The 19,077-nt window shown below is 47.7% G+C and overlaps 1 protein-coding gene across 2 annotated transcripts in view; it reads left to right on the top strand.

Moving 5' to 3' along the window:
* Positions 1-19,077, top strand: part of PHC2 (polyhomeotic homolog 2) — a 47,408-nt gene that overhangs the window by 22,456 nt on the left and 5,875 nt on the right. Inside the window, exons 1-5 of one of the 2 annotated variants that reach the window (XM_054571939.1) lie at positions 1,886-2,182; positions 14,405-14,607; positions 16,276-16,405; positions 17,534-17,648; positions 18,686-18,827. In XM_054571939.1, the coding sequence (XP_054427914.1) occupies positions 14,455-14,607; positions 16,276-16,405; positions 17,534-17,648; positions 18,686-18,827 (540 nt within the window). In that variant the 5' untranslated portion in view covers positions 1,886-2,182; positions 14,405-14,454. Of the gene's footprint in view, positions 1-1,885; positions 2,183-14,404; positions 14,608-16,275; positions 16,406-17,533; positions 17,649-18,685; positions 18,828-19,077 lie in introns of those variants that run through there. The other variant, XM_054571940.1, reaches the window with a different exon arrangement.

Below are 19,077 nucleotides of genomic sequence, written 5' to 3'. Positions count from 1 at the left end.
GTCTATAAAGCTCTCAACAATCTCTTTCTGTCATCTAGTCAAGATAATATACAAATAATAAGCATTCTGCTCCAGAGGTACTATCTAATGACAGAAGTAAACTTTGCACAATTGCACAAACAATTGCACAAACAGGTGGAAACAATTGTCAACCACCTGACATTTAACTGTATGTCCATTCTGTATGTGTTTGAATGCCTGCTCTGTGCAAAGTTCTGTGGGGTGTGAGGTAATGCACAGAGAAAAAAGATCTGTACCCTACCTTCAAGGAGCTTGAGGTCTGCTGGGAAAGGTGAGAAATGCATAGGAAAAAATATATACAATAAAAAGTAAAATGTGATAAATGCCACAGAAGGATTATAGGGAAGTGCTATAAGAAGGAAAAGTTACTACCAGACACAGAATCCCAGGTTGGACTGCAGAGAGGAAGTGGCCCTGTTCTAGAGCAGGCGTTGGCCAACTACACCCCAAGGGCCAAACCCATCACCTCACCAGTTTTTGTACAGCCTGCAAGTTATTGATGCTTTTTACATTTTAAGACATTTAAGAATAAAAAGGATAGTACTTCATGATACATTAAAATTATATGAAATCCAAATTTCAGTGTCCATAAATAAAGTTTTATTGGAACACAGCCACATGTATTCATGGACATGTTGTCTGTGTTTTGCTTTCCTGCTACAACAGCAGAGCTGAGTAGTTGCAACAGAGACCGTATGGTCTGCAAAGTCGAAAACATTTACTATCTGGTCCCTTGCAGAAATTTGTCCACCACTGTTGTTGAGTCTAGACGTTGAAGGATAAGCAGGACCTGGACATGCAGAGTTAATGAAAGGCCATTCCAGGAGGGAGCAGCAGAAGTAATGGCAGGGAGTCGGGAAAGTGTGGGCAAGTTTGGAGAATAGAGAGAAAGGGGGAAGAAATATGAATATTAATAAAGGAAAGCTTTGAAAATTTGAAAAATACTACAGGGGAAAGAAAGGGAATGGGGAAAAGAGAAAGGGAGTAAACAATCAAGGAACATAAAATAAATGTAAAACTTTGAAACAAAGAAAAAGGGATGAGGGAGACCTGAAGAGAAAATATGAAGAATATGAATATTTAAAAAGGCGAGATAATGGGAAAATGTTGGGAAGAGAGAAAATTATGGGGAGAGTTGTGTTACCTACTAAGCACAAAGCTGGGAGTGAGATTTGTGAGCCACGTATCTCTTTTGTATCTCCCACATCTCCTAGCATATCTACTGAATCAGTGTACTCCACCAACTACAGTTCAGTTTAAACCAGTATGGTTTAGGACAAGAAGTAACATTTATTGGGCTCCAACTGTGTGCCAGGCACTGCTGGCAATTTGTATAAATGTCCTCAGTTAACCTTCACAGTAAGCCTAAAAGTAGGCATTATCCTCGTTTATGGAGGTGTAGCTGGATCACTTTGATCATTACTTAACCTCTCTGATCCTCAGTTCCCAGTGGGAAGGATAATGACCACTTGTTAAGGTTATTGTGAACACTGAGAGTGCATGCATGTAGAGCTTGACACATTAAACACGCAATTAATTACTGGTAGTTATTATTATTGCCTCCCTATTGGCTGAGGCGGGAGTCCCAGTCCCCTACGCCACGGGGGACTTTTGACTGGGCTAGAGCAGACAGAGGTCATTGAGGAGTAGCGTTAGCCTCCTCATACCGAAATCCGACGTCTCTAACCCGCTGCAAGCCTCACACGGTCTTCCGGAGGCCGCGGGGCGGGGCCCTGGCGACCGCACAAAGGAAGCGCGCGGCGTGGCTTCCGCGCTGGCGCCCCGCCTCCCAGAGTCCCCGCCCCGACAGCCGAGGCCCCGCCCCGCGCCTCACCCCGCCCCCGGCGGAGGCAGCCGCGGGAGCCCTGCCGGGACGCGCCGCATTGTCTCCGCGGCGGCTGCAGCCCTCGAGCGCCCGCCGCGCGCGCGCGCAATTCGGCCGCCGCTCGCGCCCCCGCCCCGGCCTCGCGCCACCGCCGCCCTTTGTTGACGCCGGCCAGGCCGGTGCGGTCGGATGCGCCGCGGCAGCCCCGGGCCCCGGCTCGGAGGCTCCCGGCGGAGAGGAGGCGGCCCGCCCGGGCCCGGGACCCCGCGCGAGGCGGCGCCCGGCCAAGGGGCTGCGTAGGCCCCGCCCGGCCAGGCCCAGCCGGGCCCTGGACAGGTCAGTGCCCGTGCGGGGGAGGGGTTCTTGCCAGAGGGGGTCCTCGGCCCGCGCTCGTCGCGCTGGAAACCAGGCACCGCCCTCCGGTGCCACTCTGGGCCCGGGCCTACTCGGCTGCCAGGCCGTGCCAGCCCGCGACTCTCGCCCTCTCGGCGCCTGGGTGGTGTCCTGCGCCTCCCTACCTCGTCGGGGACCCTGCCTATCCCGCACTTCCCTAGAAGCCTTAGTGTCAACCTTGGCGTGCCAAACGTTTCCGTGTGTCCCCGTCCCTACCCGTCTCACCCTCACCCCCACCCCCGCCTCCGCCCTCGCGGGACGGCGTTTTACCGGAGGATGGATGATCCGTTTAAGGGGCAAGGCTGCTGGCACCGGCTCTGTTCCTTCCATAGGGGACTTCTATCTTGGAGGGCCAGAGGCTTCGCTGGAGAGTTTTGTTTTTAATCTAGTTCAGTCTCACGAGGTTTTTAACTGGATGGAAAGGGACAAGCTGTTCTGTGTCTGTCCTCTCTTCCATTTTTAGAAGAGTATTTTCTTTCTTTCCCTTGCCAAATGAAGGTATAGTAATACTTATTGATCCTTTATATTAAAATCAGGATTTGTGAGATTTTTCTATTTAAATTGAAGAGCACAGAGAGGGAATACTTTGCCCAAGGTCAGGTTGCAAACTAATGGTGAAGCTACAGTCTGAACTCACATCAGTCTGTGCCAGTGATACCCTCACCATCCCTCCCCAACCCCCGCCTTTGGTACCTGAACAGATTTCACTAGCGTAAGTGACATACTTTCAGTTCTGATCAACTTTCCTTTTCTCCTACTCCATACTTAGAACGTTAACCTTCTTTCTGTGCTGTCTACACACTTTTCTTTTCCTGCTTTACAAATCCGTGACAGCTTGCCCCTTCAATATCTCCCACCCTATATCTTTAATCCTCTCCTATTAGCATATTGGGCCCAGAGGATCCATCCCTTGTAGTGAAAGAAGCTACCGACCTAAATCCACCATATGTCCTCGATTTTTCTAGGACAGCCACAATTTAAAATATTCCACCTATTGTCTATCAACCCATGTGTCTCAATTTTTGGTTTAGAATATAGTCTCTTTAGCGGTATCTACCCTGCTGTCCTGGCCTTTTCCAGCCATTTGGCTCTGGGGCATAACTGGGTAATCCAATTATCGTTCACCTGGGATTTTTCTTCCCCTTCTGAGTCAACCAAATGTTGGAACTGGCAGGATTTCTAGGTGATTCTGAATAATAGTAATGAGGCAGGAAAATTCCTTCTTACCCACTTATTTCTGGGTAAGAAATAAGAAAAAAGATGGGGTCCCCCTCCCCCACCATCCCCATCTTTTATACCAGTTATAGGGCAGCAGACCTGTGGCCAGTGTCTGTTGAGTAAGGCTTAGGTTTAGGTTACAAAGAATGTAGGGCTTTATGTCATTTTGACTCCAGAATAGAAAGTAACTTACTGTACTGGTGATAGAGCAAGAGATTCTGTCTTGAGTGTTAAGATACCTGCACAGCTAAGTAGTTTTGGCTTCATTCCGTTAGATTTAATACACCTCTATTAGGCTTCTGCTTCATATAAAGAAAGTGCTGTCCTAGGCACTGGGAAAGATGTAAAAGTGATCTCTCCACAAAGCCCCCAACATCTGGATATCTATTTGGAAATACCCCCACTTCTGAGCCAGCTGATAAACTCTGTTTTCCACTGTTTCTGTACCTAGGTTCCAGTCCCTGCAAGGCGGGAACCAGAGCTTCTGGTTTGGCGCATACACAAGGGCTGGCTTGTTTCACAGAGGGTCTAGCAGATGGGTAGTGGCGCTCTTTTGGCACCTGCCCTTCCCAGGAACCCTTCATCCTGTGAGCTCTGCCTCTCGGCCCACCCGAGATCGGTTTCCATACACACTGGGAAAAACAGATGCCTTTTTTCTCCAGCTTTAATCTTGAGAAAGTAGGCAGTTTCCTAGTCCACTTTTCTGTTGTTCTTGATTGGTTTCTCAGTTGTCCAACTGCATTTTCACGAGCCTGTTCTCGCCGCCTTCTTTATTTATTTTTCTTTTTTTTTAAGCTGTTGTTTTAATAAATATTGGTGTTTCATCATGTAATTCCCTCCCAGTCCTTTCCACTTCTCTTCCACGTCCTAGCTTAATTTCTGACTTACCTTGTCAAGCGCACTCAATAGATAATATATTATTTCCACTTTCCTTAAGGTAAAGAGGAAAGGAAACTCCAGCTCCTCTTCCTTCTGTCCCCATAATTACTCTCCTGGCTGTAGGTCTCTTCAGGCATCTTTTCTCTGCATTTCAGTGGCAGATAAACTTTTAGGGAGGTGTTTTTAATCTTTCTCCAAACAGACCTCCTCTGTCACTAGCTTTCTAGTCTGAGCCAATTGACCCTGAGACTTCTCTTCCTGCCACCAAGACCCCTTCCCCCTCTGTAACCCTGTGCCTGTTCCTTGCTCTGGCTCAGCCCCAGAATCCACTTTTTCAGACCACATCCTTTTTCCTGCCTTACTCATTTCCTGTCTCCGATACTTTGGATCCCTTGGTTCTGATTTTTCAGAGGAGGAGAGAATAGACTAAGAGGAATAAATAGATAAGTCATCTTACAAAATTAAACTGTTCTCACCTCTGGTCTTGCATGCTGTCACATAGCTTGTCCCTTCCCTAGGCTTTCTTATTTAAGAAAATAAATACAAAACAAACAAACAAACAAAAAACAGTAACTGTCTCAAAATGAAGAACCTCTGCATGTGAGTTCATAAATATCTTTTTTTTTTTTCCTTTTGTGAGTATATAAAGCAGATAACTTGACTGCCTTAGAGTCTTCCTAGTCTTTGCCCTTCTTTGGTCTGTGGACCTCATGCTAGGCCTTCAGTAACCACTTCCTATGAAAGCCCTTTACTTTCAGATAACATGGAGCAGTAAGCCAAAATAAAATTGAAATTAAAAAACTAGGGAGTATGATAGTGGTTCCAGTTCTGCTTATATTGCTCCGTGTTAATATGCTGTTTACCAAGGGGTTTTTTCCCCAGCTTTTTTTTAGTCAGTACAAGTTTATATTAAAGTTCTCCCAGCTGTTCAGTGCCACTTAGTCTCCAGACAGATTTGGTCCCACCCACAAAAAGATTCTCTTCTGGAAATATACATCTAAAATGAGAGAAGGGAAGTGAGTCTTCATAAATGATAGTTTGCTTTTATTCCTTTTTTGCCATTTTGCAACTGGAAGAGGAAGATGATGATTTTCTGTGGTCAGGAGGGATCTTACAAAAGTGGTGGTAGACAGATGGTTCTGTGTTTTCCACCCCCATGGAAAAGCAGGGTGAGGACTGGCTACCTTATGCAATCAACTCTGATGAGTCCTTTGTGCCAATAACAGAAATGACTTTCTCCGCAGTGATTTAGCAACTTGTTTGATGGTGATATCAAAGCTGGACTGCCCCTCAAGGGAGAGGTCTGAACATGTGTAGATCTATGCTTAAAATATTTTTATGGAATGGTTTAAACTACAGGATGAGTCACCAGTTAAAAAGACTGTGTTTTCTGTTAAATTAAAAAGTGTGCCTCTTTCAGATAACTACTTATTCACAACCTACATTGGGGCAGGCCCTGGCTGGCGTGGCTCAGTGGGTTGAGCACCAGACTCAGTGGACTGAAAGGTCGCCGGTTCAATTCCCTGTCAGGGCACATGCCAGGTTGCAGGCCAGGTCCCCAGTTGGGGGAGCGCAAGAGGCAACTGTTTCTCTCCCCTTCTCCCTTCCTTGTCCTCTCTCTAAAAATAAATAAGTAAAATCTTTTTTTAGAATATAGGCACAGGTTTCATTTTAAGCACTGACTTATTTTAAAATTTCAATTTGAATTACTACCTACATTAGATTACTGATTTGATACATAAAAAATGACTCAGAGACAAATCATCTTTAATTCAACCTTCTGACATTTTGAGAATTGTTAGGAAAATAATCAACCATTTTTTTATCCAAGATAGCAGTCTTATAGATTCTGGGCACTTCCCCCATCAATAACAAAAGCAGAATGTAACTGACATGGCCAAAAAATGGGCTATTTTATAGTTAATCGATAGCTATGCAATTAAAAATGGTTAGGTTTTAAAGATTAAGGGTATAGTTAAGAAACATAGCATTAATTTACATAATAAATTGTTGCTCTGTGATTAATTGTAAGACCATCTAGGCCAGCATAGCAAACTTAATATTTTTTTCCTCCCCCTTCCAAATTATTTATAGTTAGTGAAAAAGAATCTGCTTTCTTATTCTTTGAAATCCAGATGATTTTTTTAGTTCAGATAAGTCCAAAAGAAGAGAACATTCTTTCTACATCTGCTAAAGAAATGATTTCTATTAAACAAGCATTGCCAGTTTTCTAAGATGAATCCAGATGTTGAAAGGAGTCCCAGTTTGCAGTAATGATTTTCTTTAAAGCAAATACCTGTTTCTTCTTGGCAGTGAAAGTTATTATACCGTCTCTTAAGAAACGATGTGTTTTAGATGCTGTTTCATAACCAGCACTTCTCCAGTGCACTAGGAGGACCAGGTCGGATGCTGAATCTTGAGACTGTTGGCAAGAAAATGACAGTCCATGACTGCTTTGAGCTATTTTTAAAGCTTTAGTTGCATGGCTATTATATCTCAAATACTGTATAATTATCCCTAGTTAGTGATATTTTTAGCATATTTGAAATGGTCTAAATTCACACCAGTTATATTAAGGCATTTTTAAACAATTAAAGCAAATGACACTATAAATGAATACAAAATTAATGTGAATCAAATATTTTTAAGATGAATTAAGTCCACATTTCTAGGACTCCAGTAATCAGTATTTATCTGTTCTATCAGTTGATGGGTAGCAAAGTAGGGTCACGGAAAGTTTATACAGTGGTTACAGGAAGGAAGGGGGGTAGTGTTTTCCAAGAGCAGGCATTATCAGGAGGATTGATTTACAAGATAAGTATTATCGAGCCCACTAGATAGACAAGACAACTGAGACTTAGTATTCTTCCTCCGCCCCCCACTCTGCCACCATATATGTAAGAATACTAGGGATCCTGAAGGTGGTAACCAAATAAGTAACACATCATGTCAGACAACACGGTTGCTTTTCCATCAGAAAATAATTAGGGAATTTACTAAACATTTCTAGATTTTTTTGTTTTTGTTTTTGGTAAACTGCTAAAAATCCATCTTCAGCTATAAGAGACTGATTTCCTAATCTCTCAGATCTCAGTGATATTAACCCTCAGATGGCCAAGTCAGGCCAGTTCCACTGTGTTGTACCTGCATTATCTTAATCCTCATCAAAGCCATATGAGGCAGAGATTAGTACCCCATTTTGCAAATGAGGAAACTGAGGCCTAGAGTAACTTGCCCAGGGTTACAAACTAGGATTTAAGCCTAGAGTCTTTCTGATCCCGAAGTCTTAACTGCAGTGTAGCACAGCTTCTAAATGCAATCACTGCCGGACGATGTTCTTATACTCTGATATTTTACTATAATCTTGCAAGATAGGCAATATGATCCTCCTTTGCACAGATGATCCAAGGTGGAGCCAGAATATGGATCCAAGTCTGACCCAGAGTTTGCGCTCTTTCCACTCTGCCACTCTTTCTTTCATCTGCGATGGTGATGCCTCTCCCATTGGTTGCAGACATTTTCCTTTGAAATCTCAGCATCTGCTAGAGCACTTCAACAAGAGAGCACGTGGGGCCCTCCACCTCCCCATGGGACCGTCCCCATTTAAGTAGAACTCTTTGAAAACTCTCCCTGGCTCCCTGCAGTCAGAGTTAGCTGTTATTCCTGATGACCTGTCCTGTTGGTCACCCTGTGGTCCTGCAGATGCTGCTGCTGAGTTTGATCTGGTTGTGGAGTCGCAGTGCCCGCCTGTGGTCCTGCAGCTGTTTGGAAATCCCCCACTGCTCCCGTGGTCCTGAACCGCCTGGGGGAGGGTGGCTGTTCGCTCCATTGATTCCTTCCTTCATAGCTGGGGGTGGCAACTTGGAAAACATTCAGCTGTTTGCAATTCAGCTTATGTACACTTTAGCCGAGGATTGTGGGTGAGTCAGAAGAGCTGCTCTCTTTGCCCGTGTCCTGAGAGACGGCATGAAAGTCAGCTGTATGATAATGGCTGCCAGTGCGGAGGAGGAGCCCTCCTGAACAGATGCCTGAACCGGAGTTGCTCAGCCCAGATGCTTAAGATCCGAGAAGCACGCCTGCTCTCCAGTCCTCTTAACCCATACTCAACAAGGCCGTTTTGCAGTGGCGCTGAGGGCAGGCCTCCCTTTCGCAGTGCTGGCCAGCTCCGTGACTGGAAGGCTTTGCTCAGTAAAGTGCCCCAGAGGGAGCCGCCTGTCCCAGCCATTACCTGAGAGGCACTCACATCAGGCTGCTCCCGTTTGCCGAGCAGAAGAAGGTGCCTGGAGGAGCAGGATGGTGATGGCATCTGTGTGCTTATGGAGCTTGCAGTGTGTCCTCGAGGCAAGGATGGCTTCCGTGGCTGACAGCTCGGTCCTTAACAGAATTGAAAAAGTCACAAACATTTGGCCTAGTTTCCTCCTGCCTTCTGGCCCTCAGAGGACCCCTGGGGGTGGGACGGCGCCTGCAGTCTTCCTACCACTAAGGGCTCCTGTTGTGTGTTTTAGAAGATACTGTTCCAAATAAATTGCATCTGCTCTTGCCTTGTTTCTAAAATGCACAGTGAACTATGTGCACCTTTCCTCATCTGGAAAATTAAGATATTATGCTGAGGCCCTTCTAACTCTAATCGCCTGTGATCTAGCTCGCGGGATCCAAAATGATTACTCTCCGCCCCCACCCCTCCCACTGAACCTTGTCTCTAAATGGAGAAGAAAGCTACCTGCTTATCTAAGTGGTTCACAGTAAGGTGTGAATGACCGCAGGTGTATATTTGCATTTTAAAGAAGGTTGTTAACCAAATCAACGTCTTTAATTGGTGGACTCCCTGGATCCCAGGATAGAGCCCTGGCTCCTCCCTCCCTTCCTCCCTCTCTCCCACTTCCCCAATTCCTGCTCCCCACCTTTCGCTTGTACTGGCCCCCACTTCATTTTCTTCCCCTCCCCCTAGGGGACAGGGGCAGAGGTGGGGAGTAATGCCAACAGATTGGTGCTTATGAAACAGCTTACCTCCCTCACTTTCAGAGTAGCGCTGCTTTCTTTAGGGGCCCAGATGTAACTCAGATCCTAAAGGGTGGCCCACAGACCTCTCCACAAGGAGTGGGCCCTCTGCCCTGAGCTTCCTGTGCTGGGGCCCTGCCCACTGTCCAGCCCGGTACAGTCTGCGCCAGCTGCTGTCCGCCTCTTGGGTGTGGTTTCCCCCTGGGTCACTTTGCTCAGGCCTTCCCTAGAGCAAGCAGATCTTTAGGGGTCCTGCTCTCACCCATCCTGGGCACGTGTCTGACCTGCTAATAAGCTGAGGCACAGTGAGCAGGACTTCAGAGCCAGGGAGGGGCCTGGAGAGAACACTCTGTGTGGTATGGGCAGCCTTGTTTTCCCATTTATCCAGCAGAATTTGCTGCAGGCACGTGGCCCATGTTGTCGCCTACTCTGTTTCCTTAAATTCTCTAAGTCCAATAGCTCTGGCCTACTCCTGCTACAGCCAGGCAAGGGTAATTAGAAGTCTCATAGATTAAAATATTCCTCCTCACGTCTGGAGAAATTAGGAATAAGTGTTGGCCATGCTGAGGGAGTGGGAGAAGCTCTGCCTGGCCCCCATTTCCTCTGAAGTCAGGTCTTCAAGGCAAATAGAATGAACGGCAGGCCGTCTGGCCCTTCATTTAGTACTAGTAAATATTAGGACTAAGCATGTTCCAGAATAACTGGTGATTTTTGTCTTACGGTGCATGAGAAAAACATCAGAACTGGTTCTAAAATGGTCCAAGTTGTGCATAGCTGGGGCTGGCGTGAGCTCTGCCTTCCGAGGGCAGGAGAGCTCAGCCTCTCTGGGCTCCTTCCTGCCTGTGGGTGCTGAGGGCCTGGCCATTTTTATAAGACTGTCCCGGCCTCCGCCCCTAGAGGTCCTCATGCCTTTCCCAGTGCCTGGAGTTGGCGTAAGTGTTTCCCTGCCTTAACAGGAAGAGATGGGCCAAGGAATATCTCTTACACTTCTTTATAGCCAGATACCCAGAAATGCCACTCTTACAGACAGGCACCAGCCTAGTTGCTCTCAAGTCATTATAGCCTCAGAAAGTAATCACAGATCTCAGCTGCTGACAAGTGGCTTGTTTTGAGACTAAGGAAACCTGAATGCTTTACCACAGCAGTACAGACTGAGGCCATGGGTTCCATACATTCCAGCTTAACAGACATTGAGATTCTGTCACATATTGGACATTGCGTTAGCCCTTGAATTTATAGAGGTGACTAAGACGTAGCCCCCTGCCTGAAGAAACCTGCTGTGCCCAGTGAAGGGGATCAACCCCAAGGCTGAGCATTTCACAGGCAGGGCCATGGTGCCCTGCTTTATTGTACCCCACGAGGGCTATTTCTGCCAGAGCCTCTGAGTGAGACAGAATTGAGAAACATCCTAGAGGATGAGACATATATTATGTAATGACTCCCCCAGAACATACTGTTCTGTTCATTCTGGTCTGAATAGTTGTTGCGGTCAGCCTCAATTACAAGGCCTGATTCTACCTGCCCCCAGCACCACCACCGCTGAAGCCTGACCTTACTGCCGTCCAGCACTCTCGAACTCATGCTGTGCTGGCCTTTACCTTCCAGGTTTCAAGTGCCTAACTCTGTAGAGAGGCATTTGAGACCCCTGGGAGTCCCAGGCGTCCCTTACAGCCTAGGGACTGAGCAAGAGAATTGAGAAAGGAAGAATCCAAAAAGATAGAGCATTGTTTTGCCTCTGTCTTTTACGGGGCCTCAGAGCCAGCAGGGCAGGTTTCTGCAAGTTTCCCTATTAAGTACTTTCCCCCAACCCGGCCGCAGAGCAGCCTGGGAGAACAGAGAAAGAGATTAAATTAATCGCTGTGCACTGAGCCTGGCGGGGTGGGGGTGGGGGGTGAGATTGTGTTTGGTCATTCCAGAAATAGCCCAAACTCCTTTGTTACTAAAGCAGATGACGAGGTATTTGCTACAAGATGAATGTGAAACACAATATCTGAAAACCTTTGTATGGTCATAGAACACTCTCTCTTGTCCTTTAGATCCAGCCTCTCCTGTAACCTCCGGTTATAATGGGAGTGATAGTTTCTGATGTTAGGGTGAAAGCGTTTATCTGTCTGTTGATTCTCTCGCCTGAGCTGGTGAATGTATCTGTTCACTACTGTATCTGGCGCGTGGAAAGAATTCTAGCCTCAAAAGAGTTATCCTGCCCCACAATGTACATTAATAGGCACAGATATGAAAGACAGGAAGGAAGGGACGAAGGAGAAAGGAGAGGAGTTGAGCAGGGATAGAGATCCCATGAAAGGAGACAAGGGATCAGAGGCTGCTTAGTGATCAGCATCAGTGCAAAGAGCAGGAGGTGGGAGTGATCCCAGAATTCGGGGAAGAATGGATTCATTCCATAAAAGAATCATCAGCTAAAACAAGGATGTCACTCATTTTCCTCCACCTGCACTCTGAGAAAAACAAACATCTTACCAACCTGATCTCCTAGACCAATACACTTGATTATTATGTTAGCACTGACTGGCTAGACTTTAAAAGATACGGGCAAAGAAGGCCTCGGATGATGATGAACTTGAATCCCTTTTATGTAAGAAACAGTTGAAGGCGCAGAAGGAGTTCGGCCTGGAGGGAGGGTATTCCGGGGGCGGGAGTGACATTCTCCATGACACCCTGAGCATTTCCTGGTGTGCTAGCCTCGCGCTGCTACTGAGCGTCTCATTTAGTCCTCACAGCAACACTGCACGATAAGTGTTATTATTGTCCTTATTTTACAGCTAGTGAAACTGAGGCTCAGAGAACAATGAGGACTTGCCACTAAGGCACTTTAATGATGGCGACCAGACCCTAAGATAGGTGTAAGCTTGTGTTTTTGCCCATTACCCAAATATGATTAGCCCTGTTCTGTGTGGTCATAAGGAACAGAGCAAGGATAAGTGGGCAGAACTTAACGGAAGATAGGTTTTTGGCTTACTATAAGGACGAACTTTTTCACTGAACTGGCCAAGGTGGGAACAAACTACTTCAGAGCTAGTGAGTTCCTTTGTCACAAGAGGTGACTGAATGCCAGAAAGTCATGGGTCGGGGTATTACAGAGCAGGTTCAGGGATTGGTAAGGGGTCAGACCAGACTCTAATCTGGATTCTGTGATCCGTCATTCATTAGAGTAACCAGGGATATTTTACTAGGCTCTAATTGGAAAGAAACAGCCATCATCTAAAAATAAAATTTTAACTTGCATAGTAAGCTTTCTATTTAACATTTATTCATTGCTTTAAATAAACTATATATTTAATTTGAATTTTTAAAACATTTTCAAAGCAGAAAAAATATAATTGTGTCAATGCAACTTAAATATTTAAAACTTAAAGGCAGAGAAAGGTAACTTGCTTGATTAGGTAACTAACCCAGTCCACCTAGTTACTCATGGTTTGTTAAGGAAAGATTTTTTTTTTCCAGTTCCCAAACACCTTTACAATTTAGAAAGATTCTAAAAGAGGGAAAATTTTCTATCTTTACAAAAGAGTCAAAGCTATAAATACTTAAGGGATTTTTCTAACTTGCTGGTGTCATTGTCTACACCAAGAAAAATTTTTTAAATTTCATAAATTCCGTCTCTTGGATGACTCCTGATTAGTTCTGAGGTTTGTTATAATTGGATCCTGAAGGTCTGAGCACTGAAGGCGTGTGTCATAGCCACCAACTCTTTTCATCAAAAAAGCTTTATCCTGACTTACTGAGCATTAGGGCTACTAGATAAGAAAATGAACCAATTATAAACCTTTTCTAAAGTGAGTTTATCATGATTTCTCCATGCTGTATAATTAGACAGTATGAATTTATATCCCATGGTGGGATTTTGGATCATTAACATGAAATCAGAGCATATTCATATAAAGTTTTGTGCAAAAATTATTTAGCTAATAAATTTACTAAAATCATTTTTAAAGTATGTACTAGCTACAAACACACACACTGAGTTATACCTACTATTAATGGGCTGGTGCAATAAAGAAATGGCCTTGTCTTTCTGTTTTTCCCCTTTTTTAGGGCAGGTTAAAGCAACCTCAGCTGACGGGGCAGCCCTGGCGGTAGAGAGCAGCCCTGAGAAGGGGGGGTGGGAAGAGCGTCAGCAGCGAGGTGACGAAGTTTTGCACCTCTGTGACAGCTCCTGAGGGACGGCTTCTCAGATGTGCTGTTGGAAGTGGAGAAGAGGCAGCCCATTGTGGTGTGGTTCTGCGTAGAAACCTCGTCACACTTTCTGGAGCACTGTTAGGCCTTTCAGAGAAAGGCTAGCGGTCCGCGGAGAAGGGGAACTTAGGAAAGGTCGTCCATGGAGGGCTGGAGGGAAGGAGTCTGGTTGGTTGGGTACGGGGCCGAGAACAGAGCAGGAGGCTTGATTGCGAGCACAGGGCCAGCAGAAACAGCATGTGAAACCTCAGCTCTGCCTAGCAGCCTCCTTGGTGGAGAAACAGAACGCATGCCTATCTTCATGCCGTGACCCCAAATAAGCATTCTCTGAATAGTCAGATCTGCGTTACTGTGTTTACTTGGGGCTCAGCCCCCCAGATTCCTTTCACATCGATTTCCGAGGTTCAGTACTTTGACATTCCATAGGACACTATAAATCTAATCCTTTTCTAAGGAACCTCATAGAAGTTTCACTTAACCTCTCTCCCCCAAACTCCATTATCCCCCTGAGCTCTCTACCTAGTTCAGCCTTTCATCCTAGTTTCAGATATCAGTTCGAATACGTTTTGTCCCTTGAACTGAATGTTACTTTATTTGCCCACATCAATATTGACCAGGTTCTTAACACAGTTGGGAAATTTAAAAAACACTGTTAGCAGATTAGATTACTTGCATTGTATAATTATAGTCACACCTGGTGGTGTGTCCCTTGACACTGCATCACGGTTAAATAGGTAGTTGAGGGAGGGGACTGCTCGGTTTGCATTGTCATTTGGCTCCACGGAAAACACCAGGTGCACGTTGAGCCCCTGCTCTCCTCCTGGCCCTGGCCTGGTTCTGACCTCCGCTGCTTGTGTTTCCCTGCTTTCCCTCGTACAGAGACAGGGCAGGGCATTGTTCATGCACTGACCGACCTCAGCAGCCCCGGCATGACCTCAGGGAACGGAAATTCTGCCTCCAGCATCGCCGGCACTGCCCCCCAGAATGGTGAGAATAAACCACCACAGGCCATTGTGAAACCCCAAATCCTGACGCATGTTATCGAAGGGTTTGTGATCCAGGAGGGGGCGGAGCCTTTCCCGGTACGGACTACTTCTTTTCCCCTCTTTTTTCTTTCTTTTCTTTCTTTCTTTTTTGTTTTTTTTAAAGTATATTTTGGATGTGTGTTAAAATATTTTACGTTCCCTTGTAAAATTTCCAAAAATGTGAAAAAGTTGTTCTTTCCCTGCTAATTTTCCCCCAAAGGAATGTCAGAGCCATTTTCTTTCTGGGATTGGGTATCTTCCTAAGGTCCACAAGGGGTCAGTGATTAGGAATAATTGGAATGACCCCTCGTTTAGAAGTTTGCACACGCAGACTCAGCTATGTCCCTCCTGGTGACTGTAAGCCACCCACCTTGGTTAGAAAGGAGTTCACTGTGGGGTGTTTGGTGGACTTTGGGAAATGAGACCCTGTTCTGTTTTGAATACCACAGCCTCTGAATGGCAAACTTTGGCTAGAGAACAAAAGAAGAGAATTCTTAAGATATACCTGAGATGAAGAGAATAGGGTTGGAGCCTGGGGGCAGAGCCTTGAAAGGGGAGTGAATAAGAGTGAGGGGCACTTCAGGAAGAGCACCATCAAGTGTCCCCACCTAAAGCCTAAGACCAAAGGGAAATAGAAAAGAATCAAGAAAATGGCTTATTAGCACAAAACTGCCAGAGCGGATTCTGCTCAGTGTGGACTGGTGAGAACAGGTGGTACTAGCTTTCTGGGTGGGAGGAGCCTAGAGCCAGGTGCACATAGCCCCTCTCGTGATAAAATTATCTGACCGTTAAAGACATACGATCCTCATGGGATGCCATCTGCCTTTTGCTCATTCTTTGGATCCATGAGTAATTTGAAGAGTCAGCAGAAGACTCAAGCTTGATTAGCTGAGATGGGTGACCTGCCCTTCTCAAATGCCAGAAGACACATAGGTTCTTGTCCACTTTCCCTCTGGAGGCCGTGCAGGGCCTGTGGCAAAGAAATCTACCTGGAGCCCCTGAGCTGTAAGTCACTCTAGGCCTATCACATCCCTTCCCTCATTAGGCTGGGTCTTCCCCGTGGCCTCCTGGAGAAACGGCGGAAACCAACTGACCTCTCAGGGTGGATGCGGATTCAGTAACCCCCCAGCATTGCTGCCGTGCTGCCTGAACAACGGCAACAAGGGGAGGGGATGCATTCGCCAGTCTGGGATCCTCACAGCCACAGGTGGCACTTGCTCTGTAGCCCAGAGTCCTTTTTTTTTCCTGCTCGCCCATGGCTGCGCACACCTGTGGCTTGTGTAGGGCAGTGGTAAGGTAGAGAACAGTAAGAAATTTAAATACTGGTTGTCGGGTCGCTCTGTCTCATCCACACACTCACACGCGCAACCCCGGCTGTATTCCTGCCTGGTGACTGTGTGAGCACTGGGTCCTGGAACCTGCTCTGGCAGTGTGGGAAACCTGATCCCAGCCTTCATCTCTGCCCCTTAGACACTTGGAAGGGTAGATATTTTCCTAATCTCCTGAGCCGCCCATGGGTCCTGGATTGAAGCCATCCCTATACTTTGGTGTCCATTGGCATCTTGCCTCATGAGCTAACAACGAAATAGGCCTTGAGCAGGGCATACTTGGAGGATGATATAGGGGCTGGCATGCTTTGTACATGTAATATTGATGAGGCTGGATAGCAAGGAAGCATCTCCCACCTAACCCTCATGGCCTCCATGTCACCACCGTGTTCTCTAGGTGGGACGCTCGTCCCTGCTGGTGGGGAATCTCAAGAAGAAGTATGCACAGGGGTTCTTGCCTGAGAAACTTCCACAGCAGGATCATACCACCACCACTGACTCCGAGATGGAGGAGCCCTATCTGCAAGGTAAGCACCTCAGACCCAGAACGCAAAGGCCTCCTGGCTTGGCCGAACAGGACGTAGGCAAGTCTGGGAAGGCAGGCCTTACACACTTTCTAGGCGTCCGTGGAGGGGCCCTGAGCCAGGGCATGTGTACACCTGTCGGCTTACTGAACCGTCCCCCCCAGTACCCTCCCAGCCCCCTTCCCTAGGTGACAGGGACAGGAGAAGGCCCGGCCCTTGCGGAACTGCGTCCCCTGCCTCTCCTCCAGCCCACTGCAGGGTTCCCAGGGCTGCTTTTCCTGTGTGAGTCCCAGGCGAGCTATAGGGCTAGAGGAGCAGCGCCAGGCGAGGAGTGCCCTTTGCTGCCTGAGCAGCCTGCGCTCCAGACGGGCCAGCTCGGAGGCTCGGGGGTGGCCAGGCGAGGACTTGCTAGCTACACGAGCCACTGACTAAATGGAAGGAGGGGCCTGCGTAGGTTACAGAACTCCTGGGTCCTGTTATCCAGGTCCGCAGGCAATTAGACGGATCACGGTGGGGTAGGAGAACCCAGTCCAGTCGTGGCAGCATCCAGAGCGTCCCTTCTGAGCCGCCGCCTCTTTCCCAGGCTGAGAAGGAGGGGTGCTAATACACCTTCATTTGTGGGTACTTCAGGCTCATGGCACTTCAAAGAAAAAAAATGTGTCCTGGCCAGCATGACTCAGTTGGAGTGTCATCCGTGAATCAAATGGTGGTGGGTCTGATTCCCAGTCAGGATGCATACAAGAAGGCAAACGGACCAACGTTTCTCTCGCGCTCCTTTTCCCCCTCCCTCCTTCCCCCTCCATCCCTTCCTTTCTTTCTCCCCCCCCCCCCCTAAAGGCAACTAAAAAAAAAAAAAAAGATGTCCTCAGTTGAGTATAAAAAAAAAAGTTAACAGAAAAAATGTCAATGTCCCAGGGGCATCATCAGACACCTTTGGGTACTTTCCAGGGAGGGAAACAGCCCTTCCAAAACCAGTGATGAGGGAGGTTCGGCATTTTCCGAGCCAGACTGCTGCTGTGTGTCACAGCTATGGGAACGTGAGGGGGAGGCAGAACAGCAGGGAGGCCCCTCTGATGGGGCTGATGATGGGCCTGCGGGAATTGCTCATTCTCCAAATTTTATACGTTTCAGAATCCAAAGAGGAGGGTACTCCCCTCAAACTCAAGTGTGAGCTCTGTGGCCGGGTGGATTTTGCCTACAAGTTCAAGCGTTCCAAGCGCTTCTGTTCCATGGCTTGTGCAAAAAGGTGAATGGCCTCAGCCCTCCGCACCCCAACGCCCTGCCCAGCCCCTTTCCTCGGGATTGCACCTTTGTATCCTGCTCCTGTGTCCCGCCTCCCTTTGGTAATAGTCCACCCCAGGAGGCCCTGGCTGTGCCTTCTCCAGCTTCCTTTGTCCTTGACCTACCTGGAAGCAACAGCAGGTCACTAATTCACCAAGGAACTCCCATGAGCAGATCAGAGAGACAGCAGCACAGAATTGAGGAAGGGAAGCAGTGCTCCGGCTGGGCTGGCCCACCTAGGTCCCCCCAGCACCCGGCCTGTTCTCCTGCCCACCTCTGTAGGGTACGCCCTCCACCAGGAGCCTCGCCCAGGGCACTGCGCTGGCAACAGCTGTTCCCTCCATGAGCTTTCACCGAGCTTACAAAACTAACAGTCATAGTAAAAACCAGCACCATGTGTGGAGAGCCTGCCGTGTACGAGGCAGTCGGTATACATAATGCCATCAGACCTTCAGAATAACTCCGAGGCAGCTCTCGCTGTTCTCTTCTTTATGCACATTTGGGAGCTGAGGCACAAAGGATAAGTAATTGCGCCTGGAGTCACAGAGCTGGGGATTTAGACTCCTCTCACTCTAAAGCCCCATGTGGTCTTTGTACCAAGGTGGAGGCCGCCACTGACCTTGAAGCCCTGAGCTCCCCAGAGGGAAGAAATCTGTAGGCACTGGGCACCTGTTCTCAGCAGGCCAGCTAGCGCAAGGCTCCCCCCGCCACCGCCTCCCCCGGGCTATGCTGGAGGTCGTGAGGGCGCCTTTGTGAAGCTTAGCCAAGCTGCTCTCCAGCAGGACAATGGGTAGCATTTTCTCGACACAGGTAATATTTATAATAGGATGTGTCTGCAGCGAGTTCTTGCCGTGATCCAGGTTGTTGTGTCGAGTGAGGGATTTAGGGTTAGAATGAATACAGAGATTCGGGTTTTGCCAGATAGCTCGGCTGCCCCTACTCTGCCCGCGGCCCACACCCCCACGGTGGCTCTGACTTCCTTTGTTCCCCTGACTCTCGCAGATACAATGTGGGGTGCACCAAACGAGTGGGGCTTTTCCACTCGGACCGGAGCAAGCTGCAGAAGGCGGGGACCACAACCCACAACCGCCGCAGGGCCAGCAAAGCCAGTCTGCCACCGCTCACCAAGGACACCAAGAAGCAGGTGAGAGGCACGGCAGAGTTGAAGAGCCATCCTCATGAGTCCCCACCAGCTCCTCTCCTTACTGCGACCCAGGAGCCCCACGTTCCTTTGCCACTGCTGGCGTCAGTGTGCTCTGTCACCGTCCCGTTCCTCACAGTCTGTCAGGTCGAGCCTTCCCCATGTCCCTTCATTTAGGCCCATGGATGTTTATGAGGCAACTTTCTCTTTTCAGTGACCTTGTCCTACACCACCCCTCCCCCTCCAGTTTGCC

This window comes from Pteronotus mesoamericanus, unplaced genomic scaffold (genome assembly GCF_021234165.1).
Source record: "Pteronotus mesoamericanus isolate MK-2021 breed Mesoamerican mustached bat unplaced genomic scaffold, CSHL_Meso_final contig_221, whole genome shotgun sequence".
NCBI classification, from domain to species: Eukaryota; Metazoa; Chordata; class Mammalia; order Chiroptera; family Mormoopidae; genus Pteronotus; species Pteronotus mesoamericanus.
Note: the sequence above shows the minus strand (reverse complement) of the source record. Positions and strands in the feature narration are given on the sequence as shown.